This window comes from Trachemys scripta, chromosome 12 (genome assembly GCF_013100865.1).
Source record: "Trachemys scripta elegans isolate TJP31775 chromosome 12, CAS_Tse_1.0, whole genome shotgun sequence".
NCBI classification, from domain to species: Eukaryota; Metazoa; Chordata; order Testudines; family Emydidae; genus Trachemys; species Trachemys scripta.
This window is the reverse complement of record NC_048309.1, coordinates 5,854,362-5,878,251: the sequence shown is the minus strand read 5'-3', so window position 1 is coordinate 5,878,251 and position 23,890 is coordinate 5,854,362. Positions and strand designations below refer to the sequence as shown.

The 23,890-nt window shown below is 44.6% G+C and overlaps 1 protein-coding gene across 4 annotated transcripts in view; it reads left to right on the top strand.

Annotated features, from left to right (window-relative positions):
* COL20A1 (collagen type XX alpha 1 chain) overlaps positions 1-10,753 on the top strand; it is a 100,956-nt gene extending 90,203 nt beyond the window's left edge. For 3 of the 4 annotated variants that reach the window (XM_034787771.1, XM_034787768.1, XM_034787770.1), the window contains 6 exons: positions 131-166; positions 411-477; positions 2,124-2,312; positions 6,150-6,227; positions 7,375-7,530; positions 9,490-10,753. In XM_034787771.1, coding sequence (XP_034643662.1) covers positions 131-166; positions 411-477; positions 2,124-2,312; positions 6,150-6,227; positions 7,375-7,530; positions 9,490-9,503 — 540 coding nt within the window. In that variant the 3' untranslated portion in view covers positions 9,504-10,753. The remainder of the gene's footprint in view (positions 1-130; positions 167-410; positions 478-2,123; positions 2,313-6,149; positions 6,228-7,374; positions 7,531-9,489) is intronic. The other variant, XM_034787772.1, reaches the window with a different exon arrangement.
* Positions 10,754-23,890: the final 13,137 nt, after the last annotated feature.

Here is a 23,890-nt window from a genome sequence, read left to right as displayed (position 1 = left end):
TGTTCTCTTGAGAATCACAACAGCAAAGTACTGTACTAATACCAGCTTTTATTAAATTGGCCTTTTATTTTCCATTTTTCACCTCCTCCCAGTTTAAAAAGTGTTTCTTTTTGCTCTATTTTCTCAACAGGGTCTGCCTGGTCCAAAGGGGGAAAGAGGAGAGAAAGTGAGTTTTTTCTCCTTGGAGTTCTTTATTTAGTCAACTTGTGGGTGCAGGGAAAAACAAAATTATTGATATTTACCAGTTAAAGATGTTACTGTTTCAAAGCCTATTGATGAATCAATAGAGATATCCTCAGGGTGATGAATATCTCAATAGCTCAAGCTGATGGTAAGAATGTGCCATCAGGAAACGTACATTCTATCCACTTCATTTCAAAAGTATTTATTTATTTTTAATTTTACTTCAGGGTGAACCACAATCCCTGGCCACAATTTACCAGCTGGTTAGTCAGGCTTGTGAGCAGATGATTCAGAGTGAGTATCACATGTCTCCTTGGGCAGTAGTGTTTCTACAGTGCTTGACGTTTTACCACATAATGAAGAACCTGATCCAAAATCCATTGGCAGGAGGCCCTCCATTGACTTCAGTGGGCTTTGGATCAGACCCTAAGAGTCGGATCCTGTGAAGCGATGAGCATTAAAAGTGAGTAGGAATCTCTCAGGCCGGCCCTCAAAACTGAACATTTCTCCTCCCCCCCACCACCAAGCTGTATTAGAACAAAGACCTGTGAAATATTACTTAGCAGTCCAGCCTGGCATCTTGTACTGGATTTTTCTTTCAAGGGTAGGAAAAGGCTTGGATTGAAACTTGACTCTTTTAGGAAAAATCACTCCGGTGTTCCATTAATTGATCCCTCAGTTTCTACAGCAGAGAAAAACAGGAGGCTTGATTTTGGGTGGGTGGGTGGAACTTGGAAAGCTTAGCTCAGATGATGCTTGGACCAAGTGCAACACCCCTTGAATGCACCAGGGATTTGTGTGTTTGCTTTCCCTGGGATGAAGAGTTGTCAGCAAGATTTGCTTGGGGTTGACCGACGCACAGGGAGATCAAGTTAGTGCTTTTCCCAAGGTCAGATAGCAAGACCATGACTCAGCGGAGTCTTCCTCTTCCGTGCATGATCTCTGCAGTTTGGACTGACAACTTCATAGTACCTGGTGATTTTTATTTATAGATCAAGTTTTTTAGAGATGGGGCAACATCAGAATACACGGAATATAATAAGACCACATCATTCATCCTGATATGAGTTTTGCAAACAAAACCAGAACCAGGGAACGGTTCTGTAATATCAAAAGTTTCCATAGTTTGACTCCCATCTATGTAAAATAGGTATGAGCCAAAACTGGAACCACTTTCACTTATCTACCACCCTACTTCCCCTCTCCCTCCCTGAACTTCGGGGTGCAGACAAAACAGAAGTGGATCTGAACCACCCCTAATTGTGGTTTTGCAAACTCAATGAAGTTTCCAGCTAGTACTTTTTTCAAACCCAAATTGCCCTTTGCCTGGTCTGATGATAGGTACATTGCACTTCTAAGACTGGCGGCAGTATTGCCTTCTCTCTGCTATGTAAGTGGTGTAACCAGTGTATAACCTTATGGCATCAGAACTGTATATGGGAAACTAAAAATGGACCAAAACGAGGACCTGACTTCTAAACGGCTTCAGATTTCGAGGGCTTGGTGATGGGTTTTATCTGAATCCTTGGAACTAAATGTAGTGACAGTTTTGGATTCAGAACCAGAAGAGGTTTTTTGGGGGGAGGGGGAATGATGTCTTGTATAGATGCAGCCAATATTTTGAGATTTGTTGGCACTATTGGATCTCAACCCACATACTGGCCCTGACTTGGCTCCAAACCTAAGCCAAGTCCTCTATAGCTCCACATTTGATGGACTCCAACTATTTCTTTGGTTGGAAGAACTTACAGAACCTTTCCTGAGTCTGGTAAAAGGTTAGGGCTTGGCCTGAAGGTGGCCGAAAGGCTCTTGGACCCTTTATTTTATCCACACAGGTTACATTCGTGCCAGCAGAGGTTCTGACCTGATGCCTTTTGCTCATCTCAGCATCTCCTCTGGAGTGGAGATGAGGCAGTTTATTTTCTGACTTGCCTTCTCAGCTCATATGTTGAAATTCGACTCATTCATCCATGAACATACAAGGAAGCCAGTTCCTGTGTGGGATGACACATTGAAGCCAGGAGGACCTGGACCACCAGGTCTTCCAGGTATCGCTGGTACTAGAGGAGAAAGAGGAGAAGACGGTATCCCAGGACAGCCAGGCAAAGATGGGTATCCTGGGGAAAGAGGTACTGACTGAAATGTTCTTAAGTAGGGCTTTGCCATGGCCTTCATACTTTCAGACATAGTGGCTAATGAAGGGTAGCTTCTTCACCTAAAATGAACTCTTGTTCCAGATAGTTCTGAGCACTAAGCTCAGGTCCTTTTCACGTTGATGCAGCTTGGTATAGGGATAGGCACCAACCACAACGATTCCCTCATGATCCATATGTCCACAAAGTTTGGAGATTACTGGATCAGAGGGGTTTGTTCAGCTCTAGCTCTCACAATGAGCAGGATATGTAGCCTAGTATCTTCTCACCCAGTTTTCAGGAGTGACTTCAAAATTATGGTTCTAAGACATTTTGAGTCACACTCACTCCATTAATATTACAAACAAGTGGAGTGTCTGCCCAGCATTACCAGCACGAGTGTCTATCTGGTCTGCCTGAGTACTGAATATCTGTACTTCGTTCCCCATTCTCTAACTGGATCTCCCAAGTAGCTGTGAGCTGCTCATCACTTGTCACACTCCCCTCCTCAGCTTTGCCAGTGACTCTTCTCCACATCCCCTCACGCTGCCCCTTACTTGTGGAATACCCTTCCTGAGCTGATCTCACCTCATTCAGCTCCCACCTCTGTCGGGTCTAAGAAATCAGCCGTTTAATGATGGCTACAGGAAAAAAAGATGGAAATATTTGGACATGTGTTAAGACCAAAGCCAGAGCATCTGCCGTGGCAGGTGTGCCATTGCGTAGCTGGAGAAATACATAAAAGGGACCAACTAAAATAATTCTTCCCACCATCAAACAGTACTTAGGGAAAAATTTATGGGACTTGAGACATGCAGTGTCCTGTACTCCTGTACCAGATATAGACGGGCTATGGACCTTGCTTACACACACAAGGCGTGTTTATTGTCAGATCCTTTAATGCTCTGCCAGGTATGGCTGAGGTTTATATTACAATTACCTTTCCATTATATGTAAAAAGTAGCCCAGGACAGATGGGGCTGGTGAAACCTTGTTTGTGCCATGAAGCAAAGTTTGATGGGGCAGGAAGGATTCCAGTATTGGATTATACTTTCTCCCATCCATTGTATCGTTACCCCTCTCAGATTGCAAGCTCTTTGGGGTAGGGACCTTGTGTATTGGTGTGCGTGCGTGCCTGTATTCACATCACCGAGCCCAATGGAGTGCAGTCCTGATGGATGTCTTCAGACACTCATGTGCCCATAAGTATTAATCAACAAAAAACAGGAGGACCTTCTACCCAGCAGCATCACCCATCATCCAAGGTGGGCTCTCATTCTCTCCGGGCACAATGCTGGACCTCATAAAACTGCCTCTTGGGCCAGCACAAAAGGAATTCACAGGGCCAAATCTGAAAGTCTCACTTGATCAAAACTCCCCTTGAAGTCAATGTAAGGACTAAGTAAAGGTGCCAGCATATGGCCAACAGTTTTTTTCCAGTCTAGGAATGAGAGCAGCGTGCAAAGTTTCTTATCTCCCCCCCTCAGTGGGCAAAGCACTCGCAGGCACCTTTTTGGAGTAGAACTCATGAGCTTTGGAGAGAATATTCTCTTATCTCTGGCCTCTTGGCCTCAAACTTAAAGCTCCTGCACTTGCAAGGAGAAAGTGTTGCTGGAATTTTTGTTTAATTACAGGGCAAATCTTAACTGTACCGTCGTCCTGGCAGCCACCAGTGGTTTAATAAAACAGTGTATTAAGGATAGGCTGTTAGAAGAACCTTTTGGCTACAGCGCCAAAGTGGCACAGAGAGCATTATTAAAGATGAAAACATTGGGAGAGAAAGAAAAGGAAATCACTGTGTGCACCTGCAAGGAGAGCCTCTCCCTCCTTTTTCATGTAGAATTTCCTTCCATTTTTAGTCTAAGTTTGTGGTTTAATTGGCACATTTCACATGGCTGCTCACCCAGCAACCTGAATCTGTCAAGAGCATTCAAGGAAGATTCTGCACTGTTGTTTCCTGTTTCCCCACACACACACACACACCACCTTCTTTTTAGTAGCTCCTTCCTTTTCTCTAGAAAAGCCATCTTGAAACGTGCATTGGGGGAAGCATCTCCTTACTAGAGCTTTTGGGCATAGCAAGTTTTCTTCTGAAGCAGCCCTGCTCCCCCTGCCCAGTCTTTATGCATAGCATCCCAGTGAGACCAGGATGGGCGCCAGCACTAGCGGTATATACCAACCATACTGACAGATTGTTTTCACATGAGGGATGGTTTAAAAAAAAATTTTTTTCTTTCTTCTTCCCATTACAAGAAAATCTCCCCCATTCACAAGCTCAATAACTGAAGCTCTGTTTCTGTCCAGCTGAAAAGACATGTAGGGCAAGCAGCTCTTTTTGCTACTAATGCAAAGGACCGCTCCATGCACTGAAAGTTCTTCTGCAGTTTGAGTCCTAGGCCTGTCGGGCGATTCCTGCCGCTCTCTCTCACAGGCATGTATTCCCACGAAAGGGCCCCACTTCAGAAGCAGGTCTCACATATTGATGCAAATTTTTGATGGTAGGAGAGGCAAAGCCAGGTGTTAATGGAAGGAAATAATGTCTGAGCAGATATTTTTATAAAAATAGTTGTTGGAGAGTCTCGTGCAACATTAATTGAAACTGCTCTGGCTTCAGTGGCTGCTTAATCCTTCTGAAAAGCCAGCCCCTAGCTCGAGCTGGTTAGTCATTCAGTTCTGGCCTGAAAACATAAAGCTTATCAAAATGACAATTAAGTGGAGCAGGGACGAAGCAACCTGCAACTATTTCCAGCCGGTCAAGTGAGGAGACGGATCCCCTAGATGAAGAACAGGTAGAACTTACATGTAGAACTGGTCGAAATCTCTTTGCCAAAACTTCTGTCGAAAAAAGCCATTTCCTCAAGAGAAATGTCTTGAGACATGAGGTGGGGCAGGTAATATCTTTTATTGGACCAACTTCTGTTTGGCGAGAGAGACACACTTTTGAGCTACACCGAGCTCTTCTTCAGGTCCCAGTATGGAAGCATATCAGTGTTGACCATTTCATCAGGAAGGTGAGACTAACTCATTAGCCTGCGGGTCAGGATATTGACCTAGAACCGGGGAGACCAGATTAGAGTCAGAGTAGGGACTTGAACCTGAGGCTAGCATATCCCAGGCCAGTGTCATAACCACCAGGCTGGTGACACTGGGGGAACTTTTGTAAGGTCTCCGTTTCCTTCCTCATCAGAATGGAAACAGATTCCCAAACCTCCAAAACATTTCACCCAATGGAATTGCTGTTTTCCAGCCAGCCCTCCATGAGCAGCGAGAGCCGGGCATATGCAGTTGCACCGTTTGCCCTGAGAAAGCTGCAGTTGGGTGCTGGCCCCTAGACGTGGTAAGGGGAGGAAGAGCTCAGGAAGACTGGCTCTGATGCACAGAGGGCTGCAGGCACAGCAGAGCAATGCAGATTGATGAGGAAGTCATTTCTACTGCCCCACTAAAATGGTATTCAACAGTGAAGGGTTAACAGGCTCCCTAACACTGTATGATGCACTGCACCATACTTAAAGACCAGGTATAAATAATGACTTGATTTATATTTGCAGGTTCATAAATAGCCACAAACTTAAATTCAGTGTGTAGGGGGATGATCCTATTTGAGGGACAATGCCAAGGGCTGCCCAAGGATACATATGCAGGGCCACATGGGAGGGGTTAAAGGAGGGGATCCTGTTTTGCTATGTGTGGTACTAAAGACCACAACCTCCTCAAAGACCATACCACTTAAGAGCCACCTTATGGGGAGGCTGGAGTAGAGCCTGTTAATTCAGGGGAAGCTGTTAAGCTGTGGTAAGTGACATCTCTCTCTCTCTCTCTCTCATCCTCAAACAGGAGGACCAGGACCCAAGGGTGAGAAAGGGATGGCTGGAGCCAGGGACGAAGGAGGCCAGGGACCAAGAGGACGAGCAGGTACAGTGAATACAGTCTTTTGGTTTCATTCGTAATGTTGACTCTTCATCTGTGCTCCCAAGGGGTTTGAGCAAACAGCTTGGGCATAGCTTGCAACAGCCACATCCCAAATTCAAAGCAACACTCAGACTCATGAGGGGCAGATGAGCCTAAATCTGCCTCTAGTGGGGTTTCTGGCACCTTCATCTGAAGCATCTGGTGCTGGCCGCTATCAGAGACAGGAAACTAGACTATATGGCCCCTGGGTCTGCTCCAGTATGGCAGTTCCTCTGTTTCTAAGACCCCATGGGACATATTTACCAAAGAGCCTCCCTTTGGTAAACGTCTGCCAGTGCAGAGGCAGAAATCCCCAATGTCTGAACATAACAACTGGTAATTGCATGTTTTAATTACACAATTTACATACAGACTTTTCAATTTCCTACACTATTGCAGAACTTTGTGCACACAGGGCCAGATGTTCAGATGGCATAAGCCAGTTGAGGAGGTGGCTCACAAAGTGGAAGGCCCTTTGAAAATTGGCCCCAATATGACTTTTCACGTCACCTGATCTGCTTTAGCTCAGTCAGTGGGACTATTGCGGACTTCAGTGAGAGGCTCCAGCAGGGTAGCATTGCAGACAGTATTTTTTCATATATACATGATTGTTACTATTGACAGATAAAGTCACAAAACCAATGAACCCCACCAGGATCTTGGGATTAGTGGTTGATAATTCTCCACATGGGAGACAGTGGTGAGATTCCCTACTCCGGATCCCTGCTCACCACGGGCTGGAATCGCTCCTTGAGGGCGAGGATATGTCGTCCTACTCCTGAGCAATTCCTCTTCCTGATGTTTAGGAGACAGCCCTGATGAATGCAGACAAGCGTTCTTTCTTGCCTTCTTCATCCAGTGATGCTGGCCACGTCACAAAGCCTCTAGGGCACTGGTGAACAGCAGGAAAGGGTTAAATTGTGGGAAATGGGAAAGAGGTCCATAGGTCTTCATCAGGATGCAGTGGGGACTCTCTAACCTCATCTTCCTTCAAAAGGGAGCAGGGAAAGTCCCCAGATAACTGTCAGTAGATGTGTGCCGTCAGACAATAGATATTGCATTGGACCCGCAGAGTTATACTGTACTGTTTGAAATGCCATTCATTTTTCAGGCCCTCCAGGAGAAGAAGTCATAGGGGACCCGGGTCTGAAGGGTTCCCCCGGGAGCACCGGTACTCCAGGTTTTCCTGGTGCCAGAGGCTATCCTGGGGCACCTGGCTACCCAGGTGGTTGTGATATCTCTGGCTGCTACCGGGCAAGCACAAGAGGTAAGTCCTGATTCTTTATATGAAGGTGATGATTCTAGAAGCTGCCCCATTGATGTATCTTTGGCTACCTGACTAACCTGTATTAGACTTATTATTATTATTATAACTTCATTTATTTTTCCCATGCTTCAAGGACAGTCTGTCCTCGAGAACATTCTTTACTAAGTACTTAACACAAACCATGTGGAAAAAGTTCTTCTGACTGGCTGCTGAACATTTAACAGTGGTTGGATTAACCTGTAATAATTGCATTCCTCTGCTCTTTACTCATCTGTCCATCTCTCTCGCATAAATTTTTCCCCTTCTCACAACAAAAGACATTATGTGGCAGACTAAAGCCAGTTCGGGAGGCTTTGGGTTGCATGAGATAATGCTACTCCTGGTGTGTTAGAGCTACTTGGATATGACCTCTGCTCTGTACCTCATGAAAGGACTAGGGATTCTTCTTGAGAAGCACTTATGCATGGTTTCTACACGCCACCAGGCTTTCTGCTGCATCGTCCCTCTAGATTCATAACCCTGTCATAGGTGAAGAGCTCATAATCGTTTGACAGAGCAATAATGCACTTCAAGTCGTGTCATTACAAGGCACTTGTGTCCTCCTTGAACTGGATACATTTGACCTTGGCCTATGTAAAATATTAAATAGTTAAGCCACAGTTTAATCTCTAGTTCTTATATTCAGTCTGGAGTCATTAAAGAAACTTCTACTTCAATAAGGCATTCTCATGTGACTGACCATTTATAGTCTGTAATATTGACCTCCCCCTCAAACTAGCCATTTTTTTCAGAGCAGTCATGTCTGTAAACTGGCCTACTATGCAGGGCCGGCTCCAGACACCAGCTTGCCAAGCAGGTGCTTGGGGCGGCCACTCTGGAGAGGGGCGGCACGTCCAGCTATTTGGTGGCAATTTGGCGGACGGTCCCGCACTCCAGTTTGCGGCTTTTTATTTTATTTGTCTATTTATTTATTTATTTAGGCTGCTTGGGGCGGCCAAAATCCTGGAGCCGGCCCTGCTACTATGCAACCATGTACTGGAAGGGGAACTGGTTCAAGACTTCTCCTGAATGATATTTTCACTCTCCCTGTCAGATAAAGCTGTGCTTCTTTATTTAACTATATCTGTATTTCTTTTGTCTCCATTTATGTCAGTGGTTGTCAAACTTTTGTCCTGGTGCCCCCTTTCACCCAGCAAGCCTCTGAGTGCGACCCCCCTTATAAATTAAAAACACTTTTATATTTAACACCATTATAAATGCTGGATGCAAAGTGGGGTTTGGGGTGGAGGCTGACAGCTCGCGGCCCCCCAGGTAATAACCTCGTGAACCCCTGAGGGGTCCTGACCCCCAGCTTGAGAACCCCTGATTTATGTGCACCACATCTGAAGAAGGCAAAGTAGATTTTTAAAGATGCTCCCGCTCCATATGGATGGCCCTATTTTCTCTTATGTGAAAGGTTTTTTCTCCTAATACTGAGCTACCCAATTTAGTTATTGGTGTATCTTGTCAATTAACTTGGGGTATTTTCATGGTACCAATGACAGGACATATTAATGCCTTGCTGTGGGGTGGGGTACAGAGGGATAGCTCAGTGGTTTGAGCATTGGCCTGCTAAACCCAGGGTTGTGAGTTCAATCCTTGAGGGGGGCACTTAAGGATCTGGGGCAAAATCAGTACTTGGTCTTGCTAGTGAAGGCAGGAGGATGGACTCGATGACCTTTTGGGGTCCCTTCCAGTTCTATGAGATAGGTATATCTCCATATATTATTATACCTCCCCATCTCATAGAATAAGAGATTCCCAACTACATTAAGTCCTGTAAAGTACAGACACTAGTTGGTCCCTGAGAGAAGATTGTTAAAGGAGGGAAGACTAATTATGCACCCTCCATCCTCAGTCCTTGGTGGTGTATATATTCTTCTGTTCAGTAGTATCTCCTGTTTTTGTCTCCAAATGCAGATTTCATCCCATGATGACTGAGGCATGGGCTCCTGCGGACAGGTCTCTGTCCTTTGGAAACTTCTGCACTAAGGTTCTATCTAGCCAGAGCGTAATTGCAACTTGAACACCCAATACAAACTTTCCCTCCGCTTGCACTGGATTTTTGTATGGAAGCATAGAACTCTAAACTAAGCATAAAACACCACCCACAAAACCAGACTGTATGCAGCTAATACCTAGTCATCCCCTCTCACCTGTATTTCTGTGTTATTATCTGAACTATTGTGCATTGGACAATTGGTATGTCTGAACTGATGTCAGGTGTCCCACAACAGGGTAAAGAAATACAGTTTGAGGTTCAAGCTGTTCAAATTACACGAGAGCTGAGCCAAAAGTAACATTAATGGTATATGAAATGTTCAAAGAGAGTCTGGAACAATGGCTCGTGTTTGTCCACTTGTGCTTTATTTTTTCGGCCATTATTGTGGGTCGCCCAGTAGCTGAGCAAAACAGTACAAGGTACCGAAAGATGCAAATCCATACAATGGGGACACTGCCACGTTATCTGTGGGGTGACAATGGAATAAAGTCTAATACTATTGCTACTGCTTCTGCCTTTGGCACAATATTGAAGTCTTCCTCCCAGTTTCATTATATACATGACTGTCATTGGACTGTGGTGTCAAGTATCAGGGGGTAGCCATGTTAGTCTGTATCTACAAAAACAACAAGGAGTCTGGTGGCACCTTAAAGACTAACAGATTTATTTGGGCATAAGCTTTCGTGGGTAAAAACCTCACTTCTTCGGATTCCATGGACGATGGAATCACCTTTGCAGAGGAATGGTGGAAGCCCAGGTGCCTAGTCTAGTTTTATACATATCAAGCAAAGTACTAGAAAATAGAGCATTTGTGCATAATAAGGGATGGCCTAGAGAACCTCCTTGGCCTTCTCCATATCTGCCTTCTAGGCGTATAGTAACAGTTTCCATTGTATCACATCAAATACTGCATAGCCATAGGCCCCAATTTTATCAATAGGATACTAGAGGTATTTGTTAGTGTCTGACATTCTAATTGTACAGGCCATAATTGTTCATATTCATACCAAATTTATATTGATACTAGTAATGCAACGTCTTAATGGTAATTGTTTGTTATTTTATATTGTACCAGCTTGTATTGGTCCCAGACCCGAGCTACATTGTAACTGCTTTCAAATAATTGCTCCTGAACCTGAGTTACCGACACAAAGACGAGCAAGTTCTGTGAATAAAATGCCACTGGCGTTAGAAAATCTGGACCGACTTTTCTTGCATCGCTTCTACAAAAAAGCTTAGATACAAAAAAAAAGGAGCAAAACACACACATTACCATGCACCTAATGTGTGTGCACATTTCCTCTAATTATTGGCACACTGGATAACTGTACACAAATGGCTAGTGATGGTAATGTGCATACACAATCACACATTTTCATTTGCAATACTGCTAGCTGTGCACAGCTAACCCGCTTGAAATTCTAGTCCCATAATTATCCAACATTTAGGAACCATGTTGCTAGGCCCCTTAGAAATACCCAAGATAGATAAAGAAGTCCTCTCTGCAAAGATATGGCTCAGATGCAGTAACTACCATATATACTCATTCACTAGCCCGTTCGTTTATAAGCTGATCTCCCCCCCCCCCCCCAAGATAGGTAAAATTGCAAAAACAGTATGACCCTTTCATAAACCGACCCTATATTTCAGGGGTTGGCAAACTTCGGCTCCTGGCCCATCAGGGTAAGCCACTGGTGGGTCAGGACGTTTTGTTTACCTGGTGCATCCACAGGCATGGAGCCCCTCAGCTCCCAGTGGCCGCGGTTTGCCATTCCCAGCCAAACCCAACCCCCGAGCCCTCTCCCGTCGACTCCTGTACTCCAGCACTGCAAGAAGCACAGGCAGAGTCGACGGGGGAATGGCAGCAGTCAACTCACCACAGTGAAGTCACCGCAGTAAGTCGAGCTAAATACGACAACTTCAGCTGCGTTATTCATGTAGCTGAAGTTGCGTAACTTAGATCGATTCCCCCACCCCCACCTCCACCCAGTGTAGACCAGGCCAAAGTGTCGTTAGGGCACGATCCCCAGGCAGCAGAAAAGGGAGAGAGCAGAGGGACAAATATAAAATGTGAATTTGATGTTTAAAGTAAATGTACTTAAGGGAATGGACATACTGGCCAGAAGTTGTTGAACTCTGAATGTTTTGATTTGTAAAGGCCAAAGAGCTATTCTGTATTTTCCCCATTCCTTAAAGTGGAAACATTTCCAAAATCTACAGAACCTACATGAATTCAAATATGGAATGCTGCTGTATGTATGTATTGTACGTTAAACCTCTTGCTATCAGAGACAATAAAGGCACAATGGAGTGGGGGGTGGGAGTATGTGATAGGCAGGTGAAGAGGTAAAAGGTGTTTTCTTTGCACATTTAAAAAATTCTGAATTATGCCCATTAGAACGTTCGTATGCTGGGGCAAGCAACAAACTGTGCATTTGTGCAGATAAAGGCCCTGATTGTTTTTTTTTAAACAAATGACAACCTCGACCCCACTTTTTGCACTTGCAGTTTTAGAAGTGCAAATAATTTAAGGCACAATCTTTTTTTTTTTTTTTAGATCCACCATTTGAGGATGTAATTAATGTCACTTAGATGGCTAGCAACCTGATTTTGGATACAATCAGTTAGCTAGATCTCTGACATTTTTGTCCATGGATAATTGCAGTACAGGGGTCAGCTTTTAAAAATCTAGCCCCACATGGCTTATTGCCGATGCGAAGAAAAACCTGCACCCAGAAGTTATGCATTTGAGAGTGCAAATGGGTAACTCCTTGGTGAAAAGATCTGTTTACCCAGTCGTGCATATGTGGCAGGTTTAACTCAGGCTCCTTTGGTAAAAATAACATTTGGAATTTGCTTATGTTTATCCTGGGTGAAAAACATAACAGGACCCAATTCAGCAAACTTACAACCCACTCGGACATTGTGGATTCAAAATTTAGCCGTGGAATGGAACTTTGAAGGGTTTGTGTTCTGCTTACAGAGAGACAAGTCATCACTGGCATTGAACATGGGAAGAAACTCCTCAGTCACTTGGAATTGCTTGTTAGGCAGCTAAAAGTAACTCACACTGGAGTTTTTGTGCCCCCGTATGACAGTATGTGTGAGACTATTCAGATTGGCCAGGGCCAGGCTGCATCAGTCACTGTCATTACCTGCATAAAAGCCTAATATTACAGGTATTGTGATAGTAAAAAACGCCCATCAGTGTGGTGCCTGCAGTCCTCACCCTCAGTAGCATTTCTCCTGCCTAAACTGAAAAACCCACCACCACTGGCAGGTGCAGTTGGTTGAATTTTCTAAGTTTTCTGGGTTCGGGGTCAGTCCAAAAGCATCAGTCCCACTAGGGCTTCCCCTCACCAGCGGGATGTGTTAGCTAAGGAAGCATATGCTGGTCACATCAGTAAAGCAATTGTGCCCAGATCCACAAAGGTGCTTAGGCGGGATCAGTGGAAGTTTATGCACCTAAATACCTTTGGTGGAGTTGACAGCATTCACCAGGGACAGTCGCACTTGAGTCCTGGCTTTCTCTAGAGTCCAGTGGTCAGTGTGAGCGGCTCAGAACTACTGGCCAAGCCATGATCTATTTGTAAGCAGCTTGAGAGAGGTAGGGGTGTGGGGGAGGAAATTCCTTCCACAGGAGGAAACATTGGGACTTTCTAAAGCAAGAGATAGGAATGAGGAAGGAACAAGGTCCTACAGCTTTCAGCCCCTCAGGCTGAGTGGTTTCCTATTGGGCATGCCATGTTCACAGTTATAATGGAGGAGCGTGACAGACTGGGAAGCTATAGGTGATGCCAGCGCCAGCTGGTTAAGACCATGGCACGACTCAAACAGCTGATAGAAGCAGTAACTAACTATAGAAAGAGGACTCATACATAGATGTAATTACTGCTCCTGGGGATGTCCATCAGCAACAGAATTTCAGCCATCCGTAGATGATGGCTGCTGAACAAATCACAAACTTAACCTTCCACATGACAGCGGTGGCAGGGAGTGGGGAAGGGAAGGGAGCTCAATTAGTGGTTATTTCTCCAGCATGCTGTATTCAGATAAACCATTCTTCAAAAATACTTTTCTATACTGTGGGCCTGTAGCAGGGCCGGCTCCAGCATTTCTACCGCCCCAAGCAAAAAAAAAAAAAAAGCCGTGATTGGCAGCAGCAGGTTCTTCGCTCCTAGAGGGAGTGAGGGACCTGCTGCCCCTCTCCCTTGGCCGCCCCAAGTACCTGCTTGTTAAGCTGGTGCCTGGAGCCGGCCCTGGCCAGTAGCACAAGTCAGATGCCCCCCAGGGAGAACAGGGAGATTTTTTTTTGGCTCTGTTTGTACAGTGTCTAGCACAGCAGGATGCTGGTCCAGGACTGGGGCTCCAGAGTGCTACAATAATACACAAATAATAATGGCAACACATCGATTTCTGTTAATTAGAAGCCAGATTCTAATGCACTTACAAGTGAACAGTCCCTTATACCACAAGCAGTCGCAGTGAAGTCAGTGGGGCTATTGGAGGAGGAAGGCATTACACTCCGCGTATAGGAGGGTGGGAAATTGTTTTTCCGTCCCATGACAACTTTTGAGATTTTGGAATTTTTTTGCTCTGAAGTGGGACAAAATTGGGACCTTCAAAGTTTTTCAAGAAATCCTCCCCTAGCCTAAACAGTAGCCTAGTGATGTGGGAAACCCAACTTCAAGTCCCTACTCTGCCTGAATTGCAGCAGTAAGGTGGTATACTTTGTAAGAAGAACAGGGTAGGAAATAGTTCTTGTATTGTATTGGCTATTCTGTGGTCAGGGGGTGTCTCTCTGGTTTGGACTAGAAATTCCATCCTGGACTAGAGAAATCTTCCTAATGCGGATTTCATCAAACCAGATTCTTTCCTGCAAAATGTTTATTTTCCAATGGAAAAAAAAACACATTTACTCAAGAAATTCCTGACCAGCTCTAAGTGTGAGTATTCCAAGTCAGTTCTAATTTGTAAACGTTATTAACTGGCCAATTACTAGGTTTCTCTAGCTGTGGACACACAGCATTTCTTTATGACTGACCTGTCTTATTACACACTGAATCTCTACGTGTCCTGATTTCCTACACAATAAAACAACTTTATTTGGTATATTTTCCATGGAAGGGGGATCACACAGTTATACAACTAATAACTGCAGGTCAGGAGAGAGAATAAGAGGGATGGGCAAGGGAGACAAAGGTATTCCAGTGAGATTAGAAACTTTGATGAGATAGCTAAAACTGTTCCAGATAGTAGGAGCTGCAGAGGAGAAGGCTCTCAAACCAACAGTGGCAAAATGATGGAGAGAGAGAGAGAGAGGCGTTCAGAGGAGCAGAGGGGAGCAGTGATGTAGACAAGGGAAAGCGTTAAAAACAGAAACCCATCCACGATTTTGCTTAGTTACTTTTAGATGTTAATGAAAATAGATGCTACTCACTCATGAATATTAACTATTCCTTCTCTCTTTGGTGAGCAGAACCAATCATTTCCCCTGCTGGACTTTCCTTTAGTATGCCTTGTACTTTTCTGGCCTAGTTTGTCATTTTTAAAGTAAGCAGCTGTTAAAAATAATCCCATGTTTTACAAGTGCAAAGCTGAAAACTTCCCTAGCGAGCTTTTCCAGTAGGGACCTCATCCTGAAAAGCTTTAATCAGAACTAATCCTTTCTCAGGCAAGCAGCTCCACTGAACGAGATCAAACAGTGAATTTGACAGGCGATTTTATTGTATAGCTCACTCAAAGCCTAGGTTTCACAGCAGAGTGTGACTATAGCCTGATCTCATTTGGAGAATGCTGAAAGGTGTCCTGTGGGGACAATCTCTTGTCCTTGTGTATGGGAAAGTTTTAATTACCACTTCATTCAAATGGAAGAAGAAGGAAAAAAAAAAAAGACTTGCTAGCTTGCTGGGTCCTCATGGTCTTCCCATGCACAGAGCCATTTTTTGCTAAACCCCATCTTTCTAGCTGCATGATAGATGCTAAGCAAATGCAGTTTCCCTGTGGTCAGCATTTTGAGATCACATCTTTACATTCGCTCTCCTCCAAGCTAACGGGGCATTTGGGTTGTGATGTTTCATTTGTGATTTTAGGCATAGTTTGATTCTGCATGGGCAGTTAGACGCTGGCTAGAACCGAGATGCTTTTAAAAAAATATTTAGTTGGCTTAATTTTTTTTCATTGCTTCTCCCCCCAGTTGTTGGAAAGACTAACTCTGCTGTTCTCACTAATTCCACCTCCAAACCAGCCCTGTTCGCTACTCCATGCTGTTGTTAGTGCCACATGCTACCTTTAATAAATGATTTTCCCCCATGGCATCTCAGTGAGAGTAAATTAGACTGCATAAAAAAGGGATTTCAAGGAGCTAGAGGCAAACAGCACTTTGGCAATTCCCACAACCCCACTTAACTGGGCAAAAATAGCCCACTTTTACTCCACACCCATAGGTCACAACAAAAAAATCCTGGCATGTGTGAGGATTTGCAGTCTGTTTAGGAAAGAAAAGAGGAAAATTTAAATTGGAGCAGAGGAAATGAAATGAAAGGACCACAAAGCACTCACCAGCTAGAAGGAAGATATTGCAAGCAGCCATTAATTATAAAATGGCTATCTTAAGGTCTGTGTTGGCTAGCTCTGCCCAATTTAAAGGCCCAGAAGCAGAAAGGCATGCTGGGGAAGGGGAGGGAAGAGAAGAGGAGGGGAGGGGGAGTTCCTATAAGAGGGCAGCACTGAAATGGGGGTGGAGTCAAAAGGAGCTAGGTAATTAGAGAGGAAGGTCTGTTAACTGGGTCTTTGCTCAGAGTGGTCCCTTATCATTATATTACATCGTCTATGTACTTCCTACCAGAGGCATGTCTGTCTATGTAGTACTCTCTTAGGGTAGTTCCAAGGTGTTTTATCTAATACCCTTTAGAGAAAGAGTATGGAAAAGGAATTGATGAAAGCTACATTAATTGGGACACTGGACAATGTGTGCGTGTGGCTGGGGGAGGGGGTGATGTGGCAAATAATTGCCAGATGGTATGCAAATTAAAGTAGTAATTCAGGAGGTCACAAGCAGACTAGATTTCCAGGACCTGATTCATTCTTACCTTTTTTGTAAATTAGGAGTAAGTCCACTGGAGTCGATGGAGCTGCACTAGTTTAAAAGTGAGTGAGAGGCAAAACCCTAGATATCTGTTTGACTGATCACAAACTCCTTAACACAGGTAGTGACCTGCTCTCTCTTATGAAGCTATAGCACAAAACATTGAGACCTATTTTGGAGACAGAGGAGGTAGCGTGTGTGACATATCAGTGTTTCTTCTGAGTACAATAGGTTTAGCCACACCCTACACACTGGCCATTTTGCCTTGAGAAAGATTCAAAGTAGTGTGTAGTGCTACCACTAAGTTACCATCCTGGATTCCTATATATTTTTTTTTTCTTAAATTAATTTGCCCAGCCAACATGAATCAGTTCCAAGCAGGGCCATTAAAAATATTAATAGGATGGCTGGATTCATCTCCTGAGTTTTTCATATGCTAAAAATCTCTCTTTATATTTCATCTCATCCATTACTAGGCAGAGGGGTTAGAATAACTCATTATTCTATAGTTATATTCTGGCTGATGTCCCAGTTTTATTCCGGTCAAACTCTTTAGGAAAGTTCTGAATGTCTCACATTACTGCTCTGGATAAAGCAAGAAAACCGTAACAACCTATGCAGTGTGATGAGGTGCACAGGAAATCCCGTGGTTGGAGTTAAATCCTACTAGCTACCTCTTTGGTTTTACCAGGACACGTCAGCACAAGTCAATGATTTTTTGAATTTAAGGATTTTTGGGGAAGGATGTACAGACTCAGGATTTTCCCCTTTCCCTGCACTAAAGACTTTGATACAACGTATCCTACATTTTCAATAAATTGCCTGAAGCAGATAGTGCCAATTACAAAGCCGAGAGGTAGGATGGAGAAAGGCTTTTGTGTGAAATGCATTCCTCATGGGCACTCTGCAGGGCTTGATAGAATCATGTTATTCTGAGTCCCAGCAAAGATGTGACCACAATCCTAAGGAATTTACGCCCTATGTAAAGAAATGGAGTTCCCACTACTTGAAGAGTCTTATGATACCAGCAAAATGGGGGAGAGACAGTGACCTGCATTACAAAACCCCTGGGGTGTCTGCAAAGGCACCTGAATTTCTCCCAAATGTATAAGCAATATGTTTGTAACAAGTTAAAGCTGTTTCATTTTCCACGTTTTGTTTTTTTGTTTTTTTGTTTTTTTTGCCACCTTCTTGAGCCCGAAGTGCTGATTCCTAAGGGGTACTCAGATGTCCTAGTGGCACTGGCTGATGTGTTGATGTGAGTCAAAATGTTTGTTTTATTCTGCACTGCAGGACATTTCTGTGTCTGAGGTTAATTGCAGTTTTGTGTTCCTGCCAGTCACTCCCAATTCAATTTGCTGTAATAGCGGCATGATCCCCGTGAGACACCAGGATTTCAGCTGTGTGCACTAGGCAAAGTCACACTATCAGCCACTTTCGAAGTGCACTTAACCAAATGATAGTCTAGGAGAGCTGAGAGAGTTTGGGAATTCCCACCTGGTGAGCAAAGGGACCCCAAAGCTCAGAGGCATTAGTTCCTGAATCTTTGCAGTGATCCTCTTGTCTGTAACTGGACTATAGTTCCCTTAGGGAGGCTTCATGGTCTGGTATGGTACCCTGGCCTCCTAGGCTGAATGGACAGGATTGAAGTTCATGCATGCCAGCAAAGCCCCATGATCCTCCCTGTTGAAATTCAAAAGGTGCCCCCTTTATCCTTTTTTAAATCCCTCCTTTAAAGCTACCTCCAGTGTGATCCCTACAACTCACTCCAGCCTGGCTTCGGTTGAGAAAGTGCCTTCTATTTTTCTGCTGCGCTCCTTTTGTTACCTGCCAACCCCATTTGTCTGGTTTGTCCTCCTGTTGCATCCCGTCTGACACCTAGTCTGTATGCTGTCTGGGGCGGGGGCCGTCATCTTTGTTGTCAAGGAGAATGGGGCCTTGATCGGAATCCCCAGTCACTACGGCAACACAAATACCACATCATTCCTACCAGTAGGCCTGCAGGCCACTACTCCTAGGAGAAATGTGAAAGCCCCTTGGAACGGCTGTGAATTTTGGAGTAGTTAATATTCCTTGGAGGAAATACTCATATAGGAATGACGATGGAAGCTGATAAAACTGCTCCCAGACCATGCTACTTCTGCTGCCTAGAATAAGCCTGAAGTCTGGCACTCCATGGACAAAGCCAGACTTGTGATTGACTGCCAGGCGTTTCCTTCCTATGCCCTCTGGGAAGCTAGAGGAATATAGTTTTCTGGGGAGAGAGGGAAATGTACACAGATGTACTAAGAACAACCAGTGCTGTTCTTAAACATTTTCATTATGCTACGTTGCCTTGAGTGGAGGTGCACCCATTTGAATGGTCTCGTGGGTAGCTTTTCTATGCAGAGTCTGCCTGAAGCAAACTGTCTGATGGCTAATTAGATATGGGGAAATTATTAGCAGAGATAGCGACTTCTTGCATCTGTTTTCCGGAGGGGGTTATGGAAGCAGAGTGGGTGGGTGCACTGGTCTATTACAAGTTCATGATGTGAAACATATGACTTTAAAATCACCACAGATCGTAGGATTAAAATTCATTGAATTCAGAGAGGAAAGAGATCTAAGGATTTAAATTTTCAACCACCTTCAGTGTGATCTCTGATTTTGTGCATCCAGTTTTGAACATGCAACTGATAGTGCCCCTAAAAAAAGTGTGTCTGGCCCCAGATTGCTCAGTAAAATTTGTGTGCAACAATCAGGGAGCTGCATTACACTGAAGCTGTAGCCTGTGAATTGTGCAAAACTGGGTTGCAAAACAGATGATGGAGGGGATGAAAAATATGGCTTCTTGGCCAATCTAACCCTTTGTGGGGGAAGCCCTAAGATAAAATGTTAATGGACCAGCCTAAAAATAATAGAGAATTATATCCCCTCTCTAGGACGATCCAAAAAACTGATAGAAAGGATCCCATTCTCCTTCAAATGCTGCTTGTTTTTAGAGTAGTTACTATGGAACACGATGAAAATTCTGCATGGTCCTCCTGGTTTAATCTCTATTGAATTCCATAAGCATTTTCTTGATAGAATCCATCCACCCACCAGTGGTCCCCTACCGTGTGTTTTCTGAAGCTTTGCCAGTGGTGACGCTTGCCGATGGGCTTGATAGTGGAAGTCTGCAGACAGAAACGCTCTGTGCTGATACTGGCTCTCTGGAAGCTCTCTGGCTGCCAGGCTGATATGTAACTCGTAATCTCGCCAGGTCCCTGAAGACTCCTGTATTTTTAGATTGGCTCCTTCGCTCGCACGCTACGGTAACTGTTTACATGCCTGTGTGCAGTGAAGTTCCTTGGTGAAGGCAGAGGGCGTAATCTGACCTGGGTCATGCTATGCTGTAACCACCTGGCTCCATGCGATCTAGGACAGAATGGTGACTAAGGGCACTGGGTAGAGATGTGGTGATGCACCCACTCCCGAGGGGGAAATTAATTCCTGGCCCATGTCCTCTACCCTCTGCCGGTGATGCAAAGCAGCAGTAACACCAGCTTAACTGGCCAGTGGAGGATGCTGTCAAGGTGACTTGGATGCAGCTGGGGAGAGGGATTCTGCAGAAAAGCAGGGTGTCCAGGGCTACCTCAACTCCAGCAATGCCCAGCTGCTGAAGCGGTTCCTGGATGAGGGGGTGTGCGTGTGTGTAATGTTGGGTTACAGCCATTTTGTGGTCACCCCATGGCCTATCCTCACCCTCTCTCCAAAACAGCCCAGGATTGGGCACACATTCCTGAGTGCTCTGCCATTAGTCTGGAGCTGGCCCGTGTTCAAGGCCTCCTCTCCCCGATGTACCATCCAGATTCACTAAGGACCATCAGCAGAAACCTCCCACCAACAAGGTCTCTAGCTGAATGTCAGCACTGCAACCATCATTTCATAGACTGCCCTACCTTTTAATATAAGGAGCAACCGTGAGGGAAAACACATTCCAAATGATAGTTCTTTGGGCTCATTGAATTACTATTTTGTAATTGTATTAGTTAAGCATGGTGCAGCTTCATACAAAGGGTCTATTGAATTGGAAGTATTTAAGGGCTTAGGTTCTAATACTGCCAATGAGGCTTAACCATGGGGCATCTTTTTCCCACCACCTTACATAGTGTGAGAAACCCAAGGGAAAGGAGAGCGAGACCTTCTCTCTTTTGACATGGACAGCATGAGTCCTGTGCACTACTTAAGTCCCACTCAAAAACTATTAAGTCTGTGGGATTTGGGTTTGTGGACTTGGTGTTTCCAAGCCCACACTTGAGTATCCACACTGCATTGTAAACCTGGGTTTACAATTGCTGGGCCTGGGTCTCCCAGCCGTGCTAATGTATCCACGCTGCACTGCGCAGACCTTCTGTGGCTTGACCTGTGTCCACACTGCAAAATGACAGAACTTGGACCCGAGTCACAGCAGCACTCTGGCTCTGAACCACACCCCTCGCAGCATCTTAGAACCCGGGTCCTGAGTTCTTGCTGACCCAAGTCAGACTGATTTATGTGCGATGGAAGCGGAACTTGGGCTCAGACCTGAGTCTGAGCCTGAGCTTAGTATGCAGTGTAAACATACCCTACACTAAGTATCGGACATGCATTGTGGCTCTTCCCCTTAGTGAATTTCACCCTCTTGGTAGCATGAACTAGGGAATTGCAGAAGCAAGGTCTGATTCTCGGTCAGTTAATTTGTACCGCCCAATCCTGGATAATTTTTCAGCTCACGGGTCTGAGAACACACTGAATGACTTGCATCTGAGTTGTGAGTGTGATTTGCTGGTGGAAAAAACATGAAAGGCTCTCTCTGCATTCAGCCTCTGTATCTTTCTTTGAGTACAGTTTTCTCTGAGGTACAAACGGCAAAAAAATAAAGTCCATCCTTTTATTGAATTGAAAGTATTTAAGGGCTTAGGTTCTAATGCTGTCAATGAGGCTTATCCATGGGGCACCTTTTTTCCCACCACCTTATATAGTGTGAGAAACCCAAGGGAAAGGAGAGTGAGACCTTCTCACAGCAAAATGTGCTCCTCATCCCATTACTCAATCCCTCATTGAGTAATGGTCTCAAGTTGCAGTGGGGGAGGTTTAGGTTGGATATTGTGAAAAAGTTTTTCACTAGGAGGGTGGTGAAGCACTGGAATGGGTTACCTAGGGAGGTGGTGGAATCGCCTTCCTTAGAGGTTTTTAAGGTCAGGCTTGACAAAGCCCCGGCTGGGATGATTTAGTTTGGGATTGGTCCTGCTTTGAGCAGGGGGTTGGACTAGATGACCTCCTGAGGTCCCTTCCAACCCTGATATTCTATGATTCTATGATCCCCTGTAGTAATGAATATTCTGAAAACTTCCTAGCAATGAACTGGAAAACATAGAGGTGACCAGTTTTATCTGGGATGTGAATATATTTGCACCTTTCCAATTCCATCTCTCTCTGTCCGGTCACAGATTTTACTAAGGGATAGAAAGAAAGCAAAGAGAACTTGGAAATATCTTATTTCAGGCCTTTTAGGAAGCTTCATCATTTGCTTTTTATGAAGGAATATTGGCTAAGAGTCCTAGGGAATATTGGGAACCCTGTGGAGAAGTCACTATTGGAATGTAGCCTCTAGATGCACCCTCCACTTCATCCTTCCATCCCCCTCTTTCATACAGAAAGTATTGGGGTACATTGAAAGCAAGGGGATTAGACATCTGTCTTGGACCAGGTGAGGTTCAGGCAGATACAGTGCAGCACCAATCTCTGCCAATGGATACCCAGCCTGAATTATAACATCCCCATCTCGCCACTGATGAAGTGGGGCTCCCAACAGTAGTGATCTGATCATGTGGACAAATGGGGACTTGTGTTAGACCACAACATTCATTTCAAATGTGACATAAGCCCCAGGTCTCCAGTGGTGAAAAGGTAACCACTGTGGCAACTCATCCACTTCATTAACTGGCTTCACTGTCAAATTACTGATCCATCCAGTCTTCACTGATCCTCCTACGCATTCAAAATGTAGAAACGATCAGGTCAAAATGAGGCCATTGGCTCTGTTTACACCAATGAAAGTCAACATGACTCCTCGATAATGTTGCCTTTGAAGATTGACGTGGGCCTTCTGACAGTTTGATCATAGCACTGACCAGTATCTGTGCCTGATACTTCTGTAAATAGACCCATCTTCAGAAGATGCTTCTGCTGAAATTGACATTCAAAAATGGTGGGTTTTGAGCTTTATCAAATGTTGATGTTTGTGCCAGATGCAATAAAATGCATGCTCCCTCCCTACCTCTATTGCGGCTATTCAAATAAATGCTGTATTTAAGTGCTGATAACCCACTAGGACTTGAAACTGCTGATATTGCCAGCATGCACTATAAAGGTATATTTTTTAAACTACCTTCAACTTGAAACTTTGCAGGCATCCTGGTGACACCCATAACCATCCAAGACACCATCATGTCAGATTTTCTCAAGTCTTGAAGGTTGTTAAAGTGAAGTGCATGTAGAAAGATAACCTTAATACACAGAGGAAACAGTCACCCTCCTGTATAACACAGGCCTTCAATAACATTGACTCCGGCCAGATGGACATTTACTTCTGCACAGAGGCCAAACTTGTCAGAGGTGACTAATGTTTATGGGTATCCAATGTCTCAATTGGGGCATCCAGAATGGCTTTTGAGAATTTAGTCCATAATGCCTTCTTTAGCTGGCTAAATGCCAATCCAAATGTGGGATCTAGGTATCCTATTCAAGTGTCTGCATTTAACAACTGGCCACTATGTATTGACTGCATCCCCTTCTCTCATTTAATACTAAAAGCATTACTGTACATGCGCCAAGCATTTCACGCTTTGCTGACAGAGACAGAGTCCGGCTTATAGGCCTTAGGCAGCAGCTGAAGTCTGTGGTCGAGCAGATTTCCATTCAGAAAAGCAAATCAAGCCAAAGGCGAATGTGGATGGATCAAAACATGCTTTGAGCCAAATCGTGAGGTCCTTGCTTAGGTTTTTTGCAGTCCTTGCTCAAGCCAAAATCTTACTCCTGCAGTTTTGCATGAGTGAAGACTTCAACGCTTGGCCCGTACACTTTGAGAAGGATGCTGCTGGGACTTTGGTCGGGGTAAACCGTCTCCAGAGACTCGGAAGGGGCTGGGTTGATGCAGAACCTTTGTGGTCTGGCCATCTGTGACTCCAGCTGGACCCCCCCAGATGCACAGACAGTCTCTTGCCCAGGAA